Genomic DNA, 21,575 nt, shown 5'->3' with positions numbered 1-21,575 from the left:
TTCAGAAATTTATTTCTACTGACTGAGAAGAAAATTAATACTTTAATATGTGTAAAAACTTATTAAAGTCTAATACTTTAATAAGTGTAAAAACTGTATAATTCTTTTTTTAACCCTTAGTATTTGTTGATATGGACAGAAAATTTTCTCAGTCTATTTGGGTTTTATTATAATTTTGTCACTAAAGTATATAATTTTTGCTGTGAAATTGAGTTATTTAAGAAAGACTTTCTTGCTATGATTTCAAATCGTGACAATTCTTTAAAGATTGATAATTATGTAGACTATGCTACCTTTCATGTGCAAAAGACGAAATACAAAAATATATACATGTATCTGCTTACCTAGGCAAAAGATGTTTAAATTAATATGGTTAGTTACATTTCAGAAGTGTATCTTCTATTGCCAGCAATACAGAAGATTAGATCATTTGGCTGACACTTTTGAAAAAACAATTTCAAATTTATTTAAAGGCTGCATAAAATATATTTTACCCATCTTTTATATTGCTTTGCTGGGTGAGAAGAATGGAAGGAATCCACAGAAATCTAAAAGGAAGTAAATAAAGGAACTGTGGGAGTTGACCAGATCCCACAGCTGGCTTTCTCTTGAGGGAATTAACTAATGACTGAATAGACTGATCTTCTCCCAGGAAAGCCACATGGAGAGTGGGAGACAGGAGAGAGAAGTTGGGACATTTCTGTGAGGGAAGTCTAAGTAAAGACCCCTTTGGAGGGCCAGGACAGGCAACAGGCCACACATTCCTCTTAGGTTGAAGGACAAATACACTTACCCCAGCAAAGAGGCTGCAAGGAAACCAGATTATTTTGAAATTAGTACTGGAGGGAAAATAACAATCTCCTCTGAGAAGTCACAATTGTGCACCATGTGGATTTGACTCCTGAAGCCATACTACTTTGTAGTCTGAAAATTCATCTCAAGCAGACAATTTAGTTTAAAATGGTTTTGGATTGGCAGTACCTTCAGTGACTACCAGAAACAAACGCCTGCCTGTCTCCAAGAAAGGAGCTAGAAAGGCACGTCTAACAAGCCTTGAGAGTATCCATTTAAGAGCCCCATGAAAGAATAGAATTCACAACTACAGAGAGAGAGAGAGAGAGAGAGAGAGAGAGAGAGAGAGAGAGAGAGACAGAGGGAAAGAGAGAGAGAAAGGAAAAATAAAAAGAAAACCATAAAACACATAAGCACAAAAGTCGCCATCTGTCAGAGTTGGACAAAACAAACCCAAGAAAATGTAAATTCAAAAGAACATAGAAGAAGTGTAGTTAATGTATTTCAAGAAATAAAAGACAAGTTTGAAAACATGTACAGGAAATGAAAACTATAATGAAAACCAAAATAAATTTAAAAACAGTATCTTTATTTTAGTCAATATTCAGAGAGATAATTTATCAACCTGAACTCTATCTACCAAAGATATATTCCAGGAAAGTGGGTGAAATAGAGACAAATTCACACAAACATAAACTGAGAGTGCTTTCCATCAGCAAACTCTCGCTAAGGGAAACTCTAGAGGATGTATTTCAGATGGAAGAAAAATGATCCCAAACAGGACGACTCGAGATACAAGAAGAAATGAAGAATAAAGACAGTAGTAATAATGTAGATACATCTAAAGAAACACTTGAGTGAACTTAAGATTTCTCAGCCAATGTCTTCTTCCTACCCACAGAAATCCCTGGGTTAAGGAAATAACAAGGGCTTAGCTATCTAGGTGGAATGCATAAAGGGCAAAACAGAGTGAGCAAAACATAGTAATTGTCCCCAAGAATTATCCTCCCAGGCAGATAAGGTACCTGTCTTCATAAAGCTGATATTCTAGCAAGAAAGCCAGATAAGCAAATAACCACTCAAATCACAGATAAACATGTAATCACGGACTCAGCTATGTTCTATGAAGGAGACATATACAACACTGAGAAAGCAAAATACAGTGTACAGTGGGATCTGACTTGGGAAGCTGAGAGACAGCTACAATTTCACTATGTACCCTGCTGTTCACAGGGATATTAAGTTGAAGAAGAGACTCAGTCCCTGAGATGTGGGAAAGAAAGAAGGAACAGGGAATCAGTGCCCCTAGAGAGAAGCATGCCCAGTAAATGGACTGGCCTTAGGAGTTTAGAATAAGGAGCCAGAATAAAACTGAGAGGATATTGTACCAGTCCTTTAAGTTACTAAAGTAAAAGATAAGATGAAATAATTCAAATTGATACATAAAATTACAATTTAGATATTGTAGATAGAAAACCTTTTTGCTGAATCACAAGAGGAAACTACCTCATTGAGACCAATGTATAAAGAAGTCTGCAAATAAAGCAAAAAAAAAAAAAAATTTTTTTTAAGCCAAGTGATTAAGAATATGGGTTTTGTAACCTAAATCCAAGCCCTGCAAAGTCAGCATTTTGGGCTCCCATCCACTGCAGCCATGGGGTGCCTGCTGCCTGCACCTCTCAGTCTCTGCCCGCAGCTGTCTCTATTCTCTTTCCACAGGGCAAGAGAGCATCCTGTAGGGGCAGCCTCAACTTCAGGATTGTTATCACTTTCGTTCAGGTGAACAGCTAGAATTGCTGAGTCCAAGATACAGGTTTTAACAAAGAATCTGCCGGGGCCCTCATGGGCCACATGTCCACCCCGATCTGAACTAGACACCCAAGGGTAAGGGGCTGGATGTGAGCACGGCTGCATGGCCACACGGGGGACTGCTGGAGGCAGCTCAGAAGGAGTAATACGACGTGGACCACAATAGACTGCATTCCACACATATCAGCCAATTAAAAACTAATGGCAAACTGCAAAATATTTTTCTAAAAGAAATTATGAACTTTTAATAAAAACTTGGACGTTTTAAAAATAATTTTTAATGCACGGAAAAAAAGTAATATCCATTTGTTATTTTAGTAGCTTAGCCATTTTAGAATACTACCAGTGTCTGAAATATAGTTTATTTAGAAGTGGTAGTAATATCTGAGTAATGCAAATTAATAAACATTCTTATCTGACTGTTTATATGAAAGGCACTAGGAGAGGGGCTTGGGAAATACAAGAATGAACAAGAAAATGTCTTTGCCCTAAATAAGCCTTTGAAACAAGCATAATTTATTACAATACAAGGGAAAACAATCGCCATGGAAACGAGTAAGATAAGCTGTAAGTTAATTAAATCAGCCAATAAATATTTTTGTGCAACTCTTTTCACACTCTGCAAAACTGTTATATTTGAGTCCTACTAAAAACTTCAGAACGCTTTTGTCTCTATTCCTAGTAACACTGTATATAATGTAAATAATTTTATACATATTTTGATTACTCAAGAATACATGTAGCATATTGCAAAAATACATTCCAAATCTCAGATAGCAATGCCTAACACATAAGAAATGTGAAGCAAAAATGTGTCAAATAAATTTATGAGGAAATTTATACATTAAAGTTATGAATATTAGTATTATTAGCTCAAATTATGCTAAAATATGTATACTTTTTAATACTGTATCAAAAATCAAATGCCAGTAATTGAACATCTTGAAATACTTTTGGAAGTGCCTATGTATGTTGCATTTTACGGTGGGCTGTGCTCCAGGTAAGTTAGACCAGAAACGCAGCATCCGGGCTGCCAGCAGAAGACTGGAACAGCCAGAGCTGAGAATCCCCATTCCTTGCCTGGCCTGAGCCTACTACAGTAAGGCAGCTTAGGGATCTAGACTCAGAGCCCTAGGACTACACCCTAGGAGTTTTAGAGTCATCTGCAAAAACTTTACAAATCACCAAGAAAATGTTCAACTTTCTGTAGATCATGTGTAAAGAGGGTACAAGAATTCCCCTACAACATCCAAGCTCACAGTGCCAAATAACTTTTACACAAAACACTAAATCTAGAAACACCATTTATAACCGAGGGTACTACAAACCAAAGGAAACACGCACATACACACACACACACACACACACACACACACACACACACACACACACACACACACGATTTTATGCCTAAATGTTGCCATGTCAGTAAAATGCTTGACTGGTAACAACCAAATATAGAAACTAAAACCAAAATGAATTTAAACGAAAAGTACTTAATCATGAAATGTCTGTTGTTTATAACTTTTTTAAAGGAGCTTATGATATTTTCTTATCTAGAGCACCAAAATCTAAATTTAGATACTTACATTATTGCACTCTCCAAGGAAATACAATGCAAATCCATCAGCTTTTGTGGCTGCCAAAGTAATAAGAAAAGAAAGAACTGAGCTCAGTGGGAGAATCTAACATGTATGCATTCTCTACGGTGAGCGGCAGATGTGAGTCTTTCAAACTGATTTGTTAACAGAATCAATGGTCATGCAGTAAATGGAACAGAATCATTTATGGCCTTACTCAATAGCATAATGAAAATATCCTCTACATGTTTCATCAGTGAGTATACAATTTAAGATATGAGATCCTCAAATGCAGATAGCAGTCAACGTACTACATAGTAACATATTTGTTGAACTGTAAGTATTCAGAATCATTTAATATTTTTTAAATTTGAGAATTGTTTAATTTTTAAAGTTTTTAAAATACCAAAAGTGATATTTATAATATTAATTAACCAACATTAATTCTCAACCTAAAAAGCCGATGTATTTATCTATAATTGTCACTGAAGCAAACATAATTTAACTTACCTAAAATTGCTTTGGGGTCATCTGAAGGCAACTATAGCAGTTAACAGTGTAAGTTCTGGAGGGACTGCCTCAATTTAAACCCCTACTTAACTCCTTTTTACCTGTGTCGCTTTGGGTAAGATGTTTAATCTCTCTGTTCTATAGCTTCTTCATCACTAAAATAACTCCTTTTTACCTGTGTCACTTTGGGTAAGATGTTTAACCTCTCTGTTCTACAGCTTCCTCATCAGTAATATAGTGGTAATAATAAAAACAACCTCACAAGACCATAATAAAAATAAGCCAGTTAATGCATATAATATGCATAGACAGGTGCCTAGCATATACTTAAATATACAATAAATGTGATCACTACAGTTGGTCTCATTAATATTTTTATTTTCAAATTAAAAAACAAAAGAAAAATGAAAGATACAATTGTCATAGTGGGTATCCTTCTGAAAAACGTGTCCTAAAAACAAGTGCATCCTTCTAAAATACTACTTTTCTGATATAACTTTCCCCATTCTATTCACAACATAACCCATTTCTTAAATGGTATATAAAATTGTCATTTACCCAAATATATTTAAAATGCTTATTCTCTCTTTTAAATTAATACATTTTATAAAGATGTGATTTAATTCAATAAAACTATGCTTTCCAAAGGAAACTAGGTGTGAATTAGAAGGCATAGTATTTTACATGTATATATCAGGCAGATACTTATTTGGGATTAGATAATTTAAAAAGTTTTAGGTTTGACTCACTCTGGTAGTTTCATAATAAAAATTTTCACTTCAAATTTAGTCCAGAAATAGAAGTAAATATAAATGACTTTCATCTGCCCCTTAGTAAGTAATTTTTTTTTACTGCTTTTTGTAAAAGAATCTTTGCCCAGTTTTTCTAAGAGGAACACAAAATGCTTCTTACCTATTTTGATGATGCTGCTCAGTTCATAGAGGAGTAGCTGGTTGTCTCCTCCTGTGTCCAACCGTTGTTCTATATAGCTGTTTAGTTCATATACAACTCCCTGCATATTCGTATCTTGGTACTTTGGATTAAAAATAACAAAAATAAAAACAGAGTTTAAATAAAATATAATAAAAATTCCTTAGTCTGTAAAACATACTATTATGTGACTTAATACACTAAGCTATTCATTATGCTCTTATAGCATGATTTAAATATTATAATCTATTTTATAAAACAAGTAGATTGAAAATTAAAATTACTATGACTATTTATTTATTTTGAGACAGGGTCTATCTCTGTTACCCAGGCTGGAATGCAGTGGCACCATCTCAGCTCACTGCAACCTCCACCTCCTGGGCTCAAGCCATCCTCCCACCTCAGCCTCCCAAGCAGCTGGGACTACAGGCACACACCACCACACCATGCCTGGCTAATTTTTGTATATTTTGTAGTGACAGGCTTTCACCATGTTACCCAGGCTAGTCTCGTACTCCTGAGATCAAGTGATCCCTCTGCCTCAGCCTCTCAAAGTGCTGGGATTACAGGCATGCGCCACTGCGCCTGGCCGACTTCTTATTTAGAATTATCCATAGACTGCATCTATGCAGCCTATTTATATTAAAATAGCGCTGTTACAAAGTTTAACTTTGTTTCTGAAGTTTTATATATATGAGGCAACTGGATTAGTAAAAATAATATCATAGAAGAGCTTGCTGAGTGCACCTCTGTAAGATGTTAGAAAAGTCTGCTGCAGTCGCTGCACTGGGTGAAACAAGTGTCCCGTGTGCCACTCTAATTTTCCATTCCTTTCCATCTATATGGCTCCTCCTTGGTCTGCTCTCATCCCTGCCACCATAGCAAGAGTTAGACGCTTGCACTGCAGCCACTGTCCCCACAGCAGCAGCCCCACAGCATGTCCATAGCACAAGGCTTCATCATGGCACCAGTGACAACAGCAGGTGGACAGGGAGATGTCAACCCCCACCCTGCTCTAGTTCAAGCTACACTGTGTATTCTCTAGAGGAATAAAAAACAGTCCTCCAATGAATCTCCCTGCTCCCAAACTTGTCTTACTAAACCTAGTCTCAAGACGCCAGGTACTGTAAACTTGAAATATAAAATTCTGTCTCTCCCTGGCTTAAAACACTCCTGGGGCTTCCTACTGCACTTGGAATAATAGACAAAAACGCCTCACATGGAAACACACCACACGCTGCAAAGCATGGTTACTATCCAGCTCAAAACTTCATCTCACACCCCATTCCCTCTACCCTCACTGTCCCAACCCTGGCCATCTTTCTGCTTCTTGATCATTCGGATAACTTCCACTTCTAAAGGTCTATTACTTGCTGTTTTTCTTGAGCACTATACTCAATAAATATCTGTTGGATGAACAAATAAGTAACCAACCAGTCAATGACTGGACAAATACCACTGAACACCCAGACAATGCACTAGAGCAGGCTCTCTTCTAGTCATCAGAGACCCTAGAACAGTGAAACTATTACATCTATTGCCTTCAGTGAGCTCACATTCTAGTTGGAAGGGAATCAATACGTAAATATGGCAGGTTTTCATATGAGAGCACCAGCTTGGGTTCAGTGTGCTAGCGCTAGGTTGGCTGAAATCTGTCCCCAAAAGTGGCCGATGCTCCACGAAGTTGAAACCTCAGAACTTCCCTGGTATATATTCAAAGGCTTAGCAAGATTGGAATGCTGGATTTGCCTGATAACGGGAGACCAGTTTGGCAATCCCCTGGCTATGTCCTAGGGATGCCCGCCTTCACCAAGGCCATGAGAAATACGTTTACAGGGGGAGTCCTGGAATATGTGAATATATACCTGGCTCTGGTGTGGGCCAGGAATTAATGTGGGAACTACTGCCATATGTGTTCCTTGAATTCACCCAGAAGATGCGATATTGATGTGGCAGAGGACAAGTGGGAGCACTTCACATTCAGAGACAAGGTGGGTATTGTCAGCACAACCAACAGAAGTAGAGCTGCGGAGGAATCTGGTCACAGAAATATTCAGCACGGCTGCTTGATCCCAGGTGCTATGGTTTGAACATTTCCTCCAAAGTTCACGTTTTGGAAACTTCATCCTCAACGCAACAATGTTGAGTGGCGGGCCCTTTAAAAGGCAGAGCCTTGTGAATGGAATCATGATGTTTGTGAATGGAATCATGGTGTTTGTGAATGGAATCATGATGTGATCGGGAGAGTGAATGAGTTATCACGGGAGCAGGGTCCTGATAAAAGATGACTTTGGTCCTCTTCCCTTCTCTCTCTCGTACATTCTCTCGCTCTTGTCCTTTCTGCCATGGGATGACACAGCAGTAAGGCCCTCACCAAATGAAGGCCCCTCAACCCAGGACTTCTCAGCCTCCCAAACTGTAAGAAATAAATTTCTGTTCTGTATGAGTTACCTAGTCTCAGATACTCTATTACAGCAGCACAAAATGGACTAAAACAGAAAACTGGTACCAGCAAGTGGGGCTATGGCAATAACAAATATCTAACAATGTGGAAGCAGCTTTGGGACTGGGAAATGAGTAGAGGCCAGAAGAACTTGGAGGAAATGGCTGTGAAGAGCCTAGACTGCAATCAAGGAAGCATGAAGGGAAATTCTGGTGAGGGCTTAGAAAAAAACAACAGCTGCAGGGAGGGCTTTAACTTTCTTAGGAATTACTTAAGTGGTCACAATCAGAAAGCTGATAGAAACATGGACAATAAAGGCTATTCTGATGAGGTACTGGATGGAAATGAACAAGATGCTGGCAACTGGAGTAAAAGCCATCCTAATGAAGTCACAAAGAACTTGACTGATCTGTAGCCATGTCCCAGGGCTATATAGAAAGCAGAACTTAAGGGCAATGAACTCAAGTATCTGGGTGCCATTTATCAAGACAAAATGGGAGAAAGACCGTAAAGCTGCTTCAGAGATCTTGGAGGCCATCCCTCCCATCACAGGCTCAGAGCAGGGCCTTGAGGGCAAGGTTTCCAGAAAGGTGTCCATGGAACCTCAGCTTTTGCCGCCCAGACAACTTAGAACTCTACTCCCTGCATTCCTTCACAGTGTGAGCCCGGCCACGGCTCGAGTGAGTTCAAGTGCAGCTCCTGCCGCACCTCCAGAGGGCACAAACAGTAAGTCACAGTGGTATCCACATAGCACTAACTGCCAACTTGCCGGCTGCATGAGCTGTGGTGCCACGGCAGCCTCTACCTAGATTTCAAAGGATGTTGTAGACAGCCTGGGGCCCACGGACAAACTTGTTGCAGCAGTGGAGCCCCCACAGAGAGCCCCCAGTAGGCCAATGGCTAGTGGAGCCCTGAGAGTGAGGCCATCTCAGAGGCTCCAAAATGTAGAGCTACCAATGCAACTCCACAATTCTGAAGAAGCTCAGGCATGAGAGACAACAACCTGTGAGAGCTGAAGTGTGGGCTGGCCCCAGCAAAGTCATAGGGGCAAGGACACTCAAGGCCTTGAGGAGCCTAATTCCCACTCCAGTGTGCCCAGAATGGGAGGAATGGAGTCAAAGAAGATTATTCTGCAGTTTTAAAACTCAATGTTGTTTTCTCTGTTGAGTTTTGGACTTTTGGGACAAGTTACCCCTTTTCTTGTCTATTTCTCCTCTTTGGAGTGGGAGTATCAATCCTATGCCTGTTCTACCATTGAATTTTGGAAGTAGATGACTTATTTTGATTTCACAGGCTCAAAGCTGGAGAAGGTTTGTTTCAGGAAGAATTGTTCCTTGAGTCTCACTCACACCGGATTTAGATGAGACTCTGGACTGATGTTGTACAAGTTAAGAACTTTGAGGCCATTGGGATGTAATTAATGCATACTACATGTTAAAAGGACATGGATTTTGGTGGCCAGGGGTGGAGTGCTATGGTTTAAATGTATCTCCCAAAGTTTGTGTTAAATAATCCCCAGTGCAACAGTATGGAGAGGTAGAACCTTAAGAGGTGATTAGGACATGATGGCCCTGTCTTCATAAACAGATTAATACCATTACTGGGGGAGTGAGTTAGTTATCTCAGCAGTGGGTTTCTGAATAAAAGGATGAGTTTGGCCACCTTCCTCTCTCTCTAAAGCGTGATCTCTTGCCCTTCCACCTTCTGCCATGGGATGATGCAGCAGGAAGGTCCTTGCCAGATGCAGGCACCTTGACCTTGGGCTTCTCTGTCTCCAGAACTGCAAGAAATAAATTTATTTTATTTATAAATTTCCTAGTCTGTAGTATTCTGGTATAGCAACACAAAACAAAGACAACAGTGTCCCTGGAACTGAACAGGGTAGCCTATTGACATATTTTTTTTCATTTGTTTAAACAGAAATGTTGTGGCTTAAATGAACAAAAATCTGACTTGATGACCACAAGAGAAGGTCAGAATACTTCACTGAATTCCCAGACATGAGCCAATTCGCAGGCCCAGAACTCCTTAAATATAGAAAGAGAAAGCAAGGTCCCCTTGAAGAAGAATCCTACTGTGCTGCCAAAAATTTATAGCATAGATCTCCCGCCTACCTTTCCCAAAGAGGTCTGCAGCCATTTACCTGGGTGACTGAATATTATGGGGGCACGCAGAATTACTAGACTTGGGGAACCACTGGACATGAGCTCTACACTGACATTAATTCTTTATGATTATTATTATTTTGAGACAGGGTCTAGCTCTGTTGCCCAGGCTGGAATGCAATGCAGTACTAATTATTAAGAGACCCAAACTCCACTGAGGTGTACCAATCAAAAGGGGCTCATGGAGATCAGGTAATCAGTGAAGTTTTAGCTCAAGGTTTGTCTCAAAAATGAGCCACAATGGGTTCTCAAACACACTCTCTGGTGACTGCAGTTTGGGAATACACTTCTGGAACAGACATACTCAGCAGGAGACAGAACTCCACACTGAAGGATCCCCATGCAGCAAGGGACTGAAGAAGTGAGACTTGGAGAAATCTGAGGGAAGAGCTTCCCAAGTAAAGAGAACAGGATAAATCAATTAATTACAATGACCCAAAGTGGCAGAATAGAAACCTGCTAAGCAATTCTTAAGCTGCATTTCAAACTCCAAAAACTACTAACTGCTACTATTAGGCTTTTACCTGTGGTAGCCACTCCCTGTTCTCTTTCCAAGCATTGAGAGCCTGGGCTGTGGAAGAGGTTCTCTCAGCTGTACGTATTCCCTTCTCCCATCTGCTGCTTTCCTGGGCGGTGCCTAACATTTCTGAGGGCTGGTTCCCCCTTCCTTTAGCCTTGTGGGTCCTACTTGCTTTGTTGCACACCTGACTATGGTAAGTCATTGGTCTCCAACTCAGTTTTGTGAATTTTTGTTGCTAAAGTGTAATCTTAACAGCCAAAACTCAGTTATTTTCTAGCTCCAAATTTTTGTCCAAGTCTTGCTCTTACCCAGGTACCTGTTGATAGGTATTTACATAATTACAGAATTTACATAAAAATCAGGAACACTTGAAATTCTAACGACGCTAAAATATGAGAGCATTGTTTGAGGTCACCAAAACTTAGGTTATTTTCTTTATCATCTGTAAGCAGACCCTATTCGAGCTATTTCAAGTTCTGAATAACTCCAGATAAAATCTTCTACTCTATCACACCCTCTCTTCCTTACTTATTCCACTTACGCCAACCACTAGTTCTGTACTTTCTTTATCCCATAGTCTTTAAAAGGAGCTTCTATGAGAATGAAGCTAGCCTAAAAGAAAGCTGAGCCAAACGATAGTGAAAGACCTAAGTCATAATGATAGACTTTGAACACCTAGATCCAGCCACGCAAAAGCTTCATGTGATTAAAAATCACTCGATATTTCTTTTAAATAAACCAATACATTCTCTGAATTATTCATTTTTCACGTGGAAGAAAGGAGCATTAGCCATCTTAAGGGGAGTTTTTAGTCATTCAGTCCCTATACAAATGATACACGGCTGACTCCTTCCTCTTAGCACAGAGTTCTGAGAACAGGCTCCTTAATAATGACTGTGTGCAGGGCTGAGATCAATAACCAGCTGTTCCCCAACTCTGTTGGGCAGGAAATGGGTTGTTACAAACAAGTGAGAACGAGAAGACATTCTGGGAATTGGACAGTTTATCATGAGATTTCATTTCACATCCCTGGGCTTTAGTTTTCTCATTTGTCTAATGAGAAGGCTGAATTATACTGTCTGTAAAATACTTTCCCTTTCCAACACTAACTTTCTAAGAAAAGCTATGACCTAGGTTTTAAATTTTTTTCTTGTTTATATTAAGCTTCATATTCTAATATTTAATCTAATAGAATATGTTAGCACATCCTGTTTCCTTTTGTTTCTCATTATAACTGCAAACATAATAGCAAAATGTTTTTTACTGTAATTACTATTTTATATTGACATATTAACTCAAATATTAAAGGTCTATCTACATAGTTAACAAATCACTCAAACCATAATATACTATAAAATATAAAATTACATGCAAATGTACAAGAATAAGCAAAGTTGTTATTTGGTTGTTAGCCTTGTGGTCATTCTATTATTTATCAGGACTGTTATGAAAGGCAAAGCTGAGGCGACAAATTACGTCAATGTCAAATCACATACTTCTAAGACACTTCTATGGAAACCCCATGATAAAGGAATCAATCTCTATTAGATTGAGTAAACATGAATTCTATGGCTTGACTAATAACAATCACAATAAGTATACTAATAAAGATGTTAAGAACTTGTATTTTTACAGCATTTTTAACTTCATAAAATCCTTTCATGCCTTTCCTAAGAGAACCTACAACAAATTTATACTGGGCGTCACTGCAGCATTCGTAATTTGAGACGAGTCAAAATTCCAAAGTAGAGTAAGTTGGGAGCTACTCAATTTCCGAATCAAATTGGACACCACCATCTTCATATTCTGTTGCATGCTGATCTCATGCAGTACTTGCGTCTTATTTGAGCAACCACCAAAAACACAGCTTCACAAAGATAAGACCTTAAGGAAAGAACTGTAGTGATCTAATAGTAAAAATGAACTATGTCAAGCTAACATTGAAACTGAACTACATCAGATTCTGTCCAACATATGCCACTGTGTTTCCCATGATATTTTAATATATCCTGATTGTTATCCTTGTATATTTGCTGTGGTGCCTCGGGGTATTTGGAACACAGTTTGGGAACCAGGGGAAAGCCACTCTCTTGTCTAGGGGGAAACAATATTTTACAGAATAAAATGGTAATGAACAAATCGGTGTTAATCATTGGTTCAGAAAGGAAGTAAAAGCTGGTTTAACCGGGAGGACAAATGTTCCCATGCCTGCTAAAATGAATTAGCTATGTAAACATACATTAGACAGCCACTTAGCCAAAAAAGTTTGGAGGCAATTCAGTAATCACATGGAAACTGTAACCCCTGTTAGTCCCGAGAGTCTGTGATTCTATGAGGTGGCACCAACATATCTTGAAGGCCAACAATAAACAAGAAGCCATAAGGAGACAAACGTTAAATTGGATTAATATTTAACAGCATAAAAAGGAGCTCCTCAGTTTCCAATATAAACTTCAATGCTGGAAAAATATCTTCTTCTCATCATTCTTTATAGTATTCCTTTGTTTCTTTTTATATTGTTTATAATGTTTTATTTTGACATAATTTCAATCTTACAGAAAACTGCAAGAATAGTACAAGAAACACCTTGTACATCTTTTACCCAGAGCTGTAGACTGTATCTCTGTCTCCCCCTTAAAATTCCTATGCTGAAATCTTAACCCCCACTGTGATGCAATCAGGAGGTGGGAGCTTCAGGGGAGTGATTAGGTCAGGAGAACAGAGCCATCATGAATGGGATGAGGGACTGGACACTTCCACCCTGTGAGGACACTGCAAGAAGACAGCTGCCTATTATCAGGAAGAGATCCTCAGCAGACCCCGGATCTGCCGTCACCTTGACTGATCTTGAACTTCACAGCTTCCAGAATTGTAAATTTCTGAAGTTTATTAAATCACCCGGTCTATGGGACTTTGTGACAGCAGCTAAACCAGGACACTAAGATTTACCAATAATTCGATTTGTCTTATTTGCCTCAGCATTCTATCAGTAAATTGTATCTATCAATCTTTCGGTCCACACATGCACACACACACACACACTCACACGTTTTATAAATATGTTTTAATATTTAAGAGCAAGTTGGTGTGCCCCTTTATTCCAAAACACTTCAGTGTGCATTTCTCAAGTAAAAGAGCATTCCCTTACAAGTTAAATACAGTTACCATGATCAGAAAATCTAACATTTCTACAACAATACTAGCTAAATAAAAACACACATTCACAGTTCACCTGTTGTCCCAAAAATGTCCTATAAAGGATCATTATCCCTCACTCGTCTAAGTTCAAATCCCAGATCACATATGCTACTTAGGCATCACATTTCTTTAGCATCTTTCAATGTAGAACAGTTCCTCAGCCTGTCTTTGTGTTTCCTGAACTTGATACTTTTGAAGAACACAGGCCAATTTTGTTTGTCTGATGTTTTCTCAAGATGAGATTGAGGTTCTGAATTTTTTTCAGCGAAACAATGAAGTGATGAAGCTAGAAAGCCATAATCTGAAGAACAGTGAGCCTGCCGGGCTGCCTCCCTGACTTCCCCCATATGAACATGGAATCAAAGACTTATCTTACACAAAAGGGCATGATCCACGATTATTGTCATTTAATTTGATGCTGAAATTGGCCCAGATTTGGCGAGCAGAAACTCCTTCAAGACAGCGCCTGTATCCTTTTGACACATCCTAATGATTCCTTCAACATTTCCTTACCTTTTTGTCACATACTTTGCCAGCCCTTGAATCAGCCATTTCTAATCCAAAGAAATCCCAATTCCCTTTAGTAGAAAATGGTATTTAAAATCCAAGAGTTGGAGTTATATCACACTGCTGTCAATGCTTCTAATGCATTACATATAGACATAGATATAGATGTAGATATAGATATAGATAGATATGAAAGGACCTCATCAATACATACACACACACACACACACACACACACACACAGGTATGTATAAGCTGATAACTGTCATTCTGTATGTATTTGTCTGCTTACATATACATATATTAAGAGAGATGAAAAACCATGACTCACTCTGATACCTCCGGTTCCAACCAAACACTACAATGTATATTCCACTCTTCCCTATTTCTGTATTTGTAATTACCTCACCCAACATGTGAAATCTGGCTGCCAATATCCTTAATATACTTATATATTTTCTCAAGTCTAGAATACACATAGGTAGTTTTAGAAGTGTTAAGCCATACCACTTCAAATAGTAAAAGTATTAATTATATGTTAATTTTTTTTAGTTTTTTAGGTAAAATTTGCAGACACTGAAAGATACAAATCTTAAAGGTACAAGTGCATAAATCCTTGTAACATACATCCTACCAAAGAGAACACTTCATCTCTTCATAAAGTCCTTTCTAATCAATCCCTGTCCTCAAGGCAGCCAGTCTTTTTGACTTTTTCCCACCATAGATGAGTTTTGCCAGCTTTTGGAATTATTTGTAAATGGAATCATACAGTATGTACTCTCTTGAACCTGCTACATTGGCTCAACAGAATGTCGGGGCAATTCAGCCATGGTGCTGTGTGCTTCAGCAGTGTGTTTCTTTCCATTACTGGTAGCATTCCGTTGTATTAATGTACTATAACTTGTTTATCTGTCGCACTATGGCTGGACATTTGGAATGTTTGTGTCCAGTTTTGAGCTATTATGAATACAGCCTGCTACGAACATTCTTACAGAAGTCTTTTTTGTGAACACAGGTTTTCAATTACCTTTGGCAAATATCAGAGTAAAATTCCTGGGTTGCAAGATAAATCTATGTTTAACTTTACAAGAAGGTGCCCCCCTTTTTTTCCATGCTTTATATTCTTAAGAATAGAGTTATCAAAATGATTTAGGCATTTTAAAGGAAAAGAAGTTAAAAATAAAGGTGCACTATATCACACAAACAGCACAGGCTAAAAATCCTTACTATTCTGTAATGAGCAACAATGAGCAACTATAATGACCAGTGAAGGAAATCTGTGAGCTACAAAGGCATGGGTGGAAAAGCTTGGGGGTAACACAGAGGAGGTCACTGATTCTTTGCAAATGCTTACTTTAAAAAGCTTTAAAATCCTAAACAGCATATAAAGGACCAGGAGATATTCATCCTGAGCCTATCCTAGCACTATGGGGAAAAAAGAAAAAGCAGCCACCTTCACTTGTTCTACAGTGTAACTGAGCACAGAAGAAATGCTACACAGAGCTGTTTCAAAGGATTACAGGAGAGTAAGTAAGGCACTGTATTAGTTCCTTCTCACGCTGCTAAGAAGACATACCCAAGACTGGGTAATTTATACAGAAAAGAGGTTTAGTTGACTTATAGTTCACATGACTGGGGAGGCCTCAGGAAACTTACAATCAGAGTGGAAGGTACCACATCACAGAGCGGCAGGAGAGAGAATGAGTGCTGAGCAAAGGGGGAAGCCCCTTACAAAACCATCAGATCTTGTGAGAACTCACTCACTATCATGAGAACACGGGGAAATCGCCCCCATGATTCAATTATCTCCATCTGGTCATGTCCTTAACACATAGGGATTATTACAATTCAATGGACTCTGCCTGTGTTCTAGAAATGCAACAACAAAGCCGCAAGCACATCACATCTGTTTTCGGCATAGTTTACTGAACATTTTAAGCCCATTGTTGAAACCTACTGCCCCCAAAAAATATTCCTTTCAAAATATTAGTACTTGGCGTGGTGGCTCATGCCTGTAATCCCACTTTCTATGCCTGGTGAAGATGCTATGAACATTTGTTGACATGATGACAAAGGATTTAGAATATTCTATAAACTTAGTTGATAAGGCAGAGACAGGGCTTGAAAGGATGAACCCCAATGTTCTACTGTGGGCAAAATGCTTTCAAACAGCATTGCATGCTGCAGAGAAATCTTCTATGAAAAGAACAGTCTGCTGAGATGGCAAACTTTATTTTTGCCTTATTTTTAAAAATTGCCACAGCCACCTCAACCTTCAGCAACCACAATGCTGATACATCAGAAGCCATCTACATCTAGGCAAGAATCTCCCCCAGCAAAAAGATTACAACTTGCCGATGACTCAGATAATCATTAGCATTTTTTAGCAATAAAGCCACACATAAGTTTATTTATTATTTTTTTGTTTTTTGAGACAGGGTCTCACTCTGTTGCCCAAGCTGGAGTGCAGAGGCACAGTCTTGGCTCACTGCAATCTCTGCCTCCCAGGATCAAGCAATTCTCCTGCCTCAGCCTCCCAAGTAACTGGGATTACAGGTGCCTGCCACCATGCTGGGCTAATTTTTTTTTTTTTTTTTTTTTTAGTAGAGATGGGGTTTCACCATGTTGGCCAGGCTGGTCTTGAACTCCTGACCTCGTGATCCTCCCACCTCAGCCACCCAAAGCACTGGGATTATAGGCATGAGCCACTGCACCCGAGCATTATTTTTAATTAGTGAATGCACATTGCATTTTTAGACATAATATTATTACACACTTTATAGGCTACGGTAGAGTATAAACATAACTTTATATGCACTGAAAAACCAAAAAATTATTGTGACTCACTTTATTGTGATATTTGCTTTATTGGAGTAGTCTGAAACTGAACCCACAATACCTTCTAGATATGACTATATGTAAGGTTTTTAGCAAATATTTATTTAGCAATGTGTCAAGCATTATCAGGTAAGGCTACTATTCTCATGGAGTTTAAATCCTATTGGGGGAGGGGAACAGATGAACAAGAAATTATCAACTCGTGAAAATGCCTATGACCAAAAAAGTATCTGATGCCTTTGCTGCCAACTTTAATAAACCACAATCTACGTGTGATTGGATTTTGTGCATATCTACTCCATTACTGGAAAATTATTGTATTCTTTTTTACACAATGAAGAAATGCTCCCCAAATAACCTTTAAACAGCCTTTGAATTTATGGACTGGGAACACCCATCTTTAGGGGCCTAAAGCAGCTCCTCTGTTGTACCAGATTTCAAAATCTCTAGTCTAGCATAGACTGGTGGCTGCCAAGAATGGTGTGGCAAAACAGGTGGTAATTTAGAGTCTTGTGAAAGAGGAATGTTGTTTAGTTCCCACTTTTAACATTTTTATCATAATCGTTTGATATCATTTTTTAGACAAAATGACTCCTTGCCTACTAGCATAGTAAGTAATAAGATATGCATCTTCTATGTATCATCAGCATCACTTAATTATCATGGAATCGGGAACGGACTTTAAAAGACAAACGGTTCAGGTCTGTAATCTATTGTTAAGATTATGGGTTTTGCCTTAGGTACAAAGAGATCACTGTCTTTAGCAAGCATTCCCTAGTATTTAAGGGGTCAATATGAACTATTTCCATACAGCAGGATATTGTATTCAATTCGGTAGAGAAGTGTTTTACACTAATATACACAGGAAGCCAACGTGCTTAGGAGGGATGCTCCACACGGGTTTCTGAGGTTGCTACGGCTATAGTTCATAAGGAGCAATAAAGCTCCTGAAAAGAAATTTAGCCTAAAACAACCAATCCATAATTTATGCTAACAGTTTTTCTCTCCAGTTTCCACAAAACATGAATCTGCATGCCTGAAGATATTTCAACTTGTGTAATAAGGTGAATGTGGACTTTTCTTGCAGTCTTCCTGTGGGGTTCTTCTTCATGAAGAATGAGTGATTTTCCATCTGGGTGAGAAATTATTACTGGGCTCTTTGATTTTCAAAATTCAAAATGTCAGAATTTCACTTTACCTTACTGGAACACTGTATCTGTCAACTGGTTCCTCTGGCTTCTAAATCCTGTGTTGATAATCAACAAGATAGGACGCCGGCCTGCACTCCAGGTATTTGTTTATAAGTATCATTTTGGACCATTCAAAGCCCACCACTTAGCCAAAGCCTGATTTTAAGAAACCTCTATTTGGGGAGCTGGAAAGTGACAGGTTTTCTATCCACTCCTCCACACGCTTTCACTTCTACCCTTGGGTCACATCGCATTAGCCCTGTGGTTGTCAGCTGGAGTGAGTGAGGGCATTGGTGTTCAGTCCATGTTTGCTGCTACAAAGGAATACCTGAGGCCAGGTAATCTACAAATACAAAAGGTTTATTTGGCTCACGGATCTGCTGGTGAGGGCTTCTGGCCGCTTCCACCCCTGGAGGAAGCAAAGGGGAACCAGTGTGTGCAGATATCACATGACCGGAGAGGAAGCAAGAGAGGGAGTGGAGTTTCATCAGAAGACTTGTTAGGGCCAAAACAAACCATACACAAACCATAGCAACAGGTAACAAGAACTGACTCCAGGTAATTCTAACTTATGTCTACTCTAATCCAGCCTTCTCTATGGTCAACCGCACTGTGAACACTGAACCACATTGTAATACTATGCCTCTGAAACTTATTGAAAATTGCTGTAAATCAGAAATGTAAACTTATTTGCATTTTCATAAAATCCAGGATTAAAAACTTTGTCCTGAAAAAGACTGATCGGTATCCTTCCCTTAGAGGATAAGGAAATCAACTTTGGTTTACACTTCACCTGATTAAACATTAAAAGCCAGATTTGCTACTCATTCATAGAAAAGTATTACCTCTTACAAATTGTTTTCTTTCTAGCTCTTCCTCTGTTGTATTTGGTTATGCTTCTTTTTCTGGCAATCAATTAGAAAACCTCTTTTTAAATGGTATAGAAAGAAAAGCAATGGAAAGTGAGTAAATGGTAACTAGTTGTGAAGGAACAGGTCGAGCTGCAATAGGGAGGATCTGGGAGGCTGATAGGGCCTCTCGAAGTCCTTAAAGACTCTGTTTAGGCCATCCTCCTCTCTCTGTCTCACAGCATCATCAAACTTTCTCTGTCTACTGAATCATTTCCACAAATACATAAACATGCTGTCATTTATCCCATATTTTAGGAGAAAAATACTAAAACAAAACCAGGGCTTTTTGTAGCCTCTTTATGGCTCTCCTATATATTTACCATCCATTTCTCTCCTCTCTTTTCAGGTAAAACTCCATAAAACAATTGTATCTGTTGATGCCTACAATTTCTCTTCTCTCACAAACTCCAGTTGCTCCAAGAAAACAGCTTTCACTGAGGTCACCAGTGACCCCACACTGCCAAACCCAAAGACCAGCTCTCAGCCTTCCTTTCCCTTAAAACTCCAGCACCATTTGACATAGTTGATTGCTCTATTTTATTTTAAATAATTTTTTCTTTAAAAGAAACATACGCCTCTGATTCTCTTCCCACCTCTTGGACAATTGTTTTCAGTCTTCCTTTCTAGTTCTTCCTCCCTTAGAAGTCTCAGACTTCTAAATGTCATGTTCCAGGGTTGAGCCACACTCATCGGTCAAGTGATCTCATCTGAGTTCATGACTTTAGCTACTATCTGTATGTGGATGGTTCTTAAATCATCATATTACTAATGATCTCAAATTTATATCTCTAACCCAGAACATTTACCGAAACTCCAGTCTCATATATACAACTTACTACTTAACATCATCCCATCTGGAAATCTATTAGGCATCTCCAACTTAACACATTCAAAACTGATTGTCTGACAGGAACCACCCCTTGAATACACACCCTGACCTGTCCATCCTGCAGGCCCTCCCACGGAGGGCCTCCCAGCCTTCCAGCGGCTCAGGCAAAACCCTGATGCCTCCTTTCTTCCTTCTTTTTTAATAGCACATGTCTGGATTAATCAGTAACTCTTGCTAGCCCTCCCTTCAAAATAAACACAGAATTCTACCAAACCCAAGCATTTTCCCCTACCTCCATTACCACCAGCCTGCTCCAATCTCTTATTAGACTTACTACACTAGGCTTCTATTTGCCAATCACCTTTGGCAATGAAAAATTATTCTTTTAAAGCGCTGTTGAATTCATTTACTTAGGATTTGTGAACTTTTGTTTGCACTAATAAAACTGGTTAACAGTCTCTTAATTTAACGCTTTTTTCTCTTTTGTTTAATGCTCTAACTTTTGTGTCAAAAATAATATTCCCTTTTGAGATGAGCTATTTTCCTAGCTTTTAAAGTGCACAATTCATATAATGTAGAAATTTTCCCCTCTTTAATGTTTGGTGGAATTATTCAGCAAAAGCTTTTGGGCCTCAGGTCATTTTAGGTGGTCTTTTCCTAATTTTTTCAGTTTTTTCACTCTAGCAGTATATTCAGGTTTCTTAACTCTTCTTCAATTTTGATAATTTGTAATTTCCTCAAAATTGGCCATTTCATATAAATTTGCAATTATATTACTATATAATATTTGCTATTCTCTATTTAATTATTGACAACCTCCCTGGTGTCCATATTTATATTCCCTTTCTCATTCCTAATGCCTATATTTTGTTTTTTCTTAAATAGATCGCCAAAGTCAATCTATTTTATGGAATTGATGTATTTAAAGAACTATCTTTTGCATTATTAATCAAGTCTATATTTTAAATTTTGCTCCATTAATTTCTTCTCATATTTCATTAATTCATCCCCTATGCTTTTTAAATTTGTTTTGGGTTTTCTAATAAATAATTGTAAGGACATAAATTTTAATCTTATTCTGGTTCTGTCTCTCAGGTTTGGTAGACTTTATCCCCATTTTACATTTGGGTTTAAAAAGCTATTTTTCAAAAGGTCTTTCAGATTAGAATGGCAAAGTAAGAATTCAAATCTAAGTGTCATTTACATTATACCAGAGAAGTTCTTTTGAATGTATAACACACAGAAGAAATAGAGATGCATTCTTGTAAAAGGAAATACGACTAGTTAACATATAGAAGTATGTGTATTTGCTTTAAATAAAAACATTAAAACAGTGTCATACCATTTACATGT

The 21,575-nt window shown here is 38.4% G+C and overlaps 1 protein-coding gene across 1 annotated transcript in view; it reads right to left on the bottom strand.

Moving 5' to 3' along the window:
- The window catches only part of PDE10A (phosphodiesterase 10A), a 345,368-nt gene that overhangs the window by 108,550 nt on the left and 215,243 nt on the right, over positions 1-21,575 (bottom strand). The window contains exons 4-5 of the mRNA XM_028846990.2: positions 5,604-5,724; positions 4,191-4,240 (exon numbers count right to left, since the gene is read on the bottom strand). Coding sequence (XP_028702823.2) covers positions 4,191-4,240; positions 5,604-5,724 — 171 coding nt within the window. The remainder of the gene's footprint in view (positions 1-4,190; positions 4,241-5,603; positions 5,725-21,575) is intronic.

Source organism: Macaca mulatta, chromosome 4 (assembly GCF_049350105.2).
Source record: "Macaca mulatta isolate MMU2019108-1 chromosome 4, T2T-MMU8v2.0, whole genome shotgun sequence".
Classification (NCBI taxonomy): domain Eukaryota; kingdom Metazoa; phylum Chordata; class Mammalia; order Primates; family Cercopithecidae; genus Macaca; species Macaca mulatta.
This window is presented reverse-complemented; position numbering and strand designations above follow the sequence as displayed.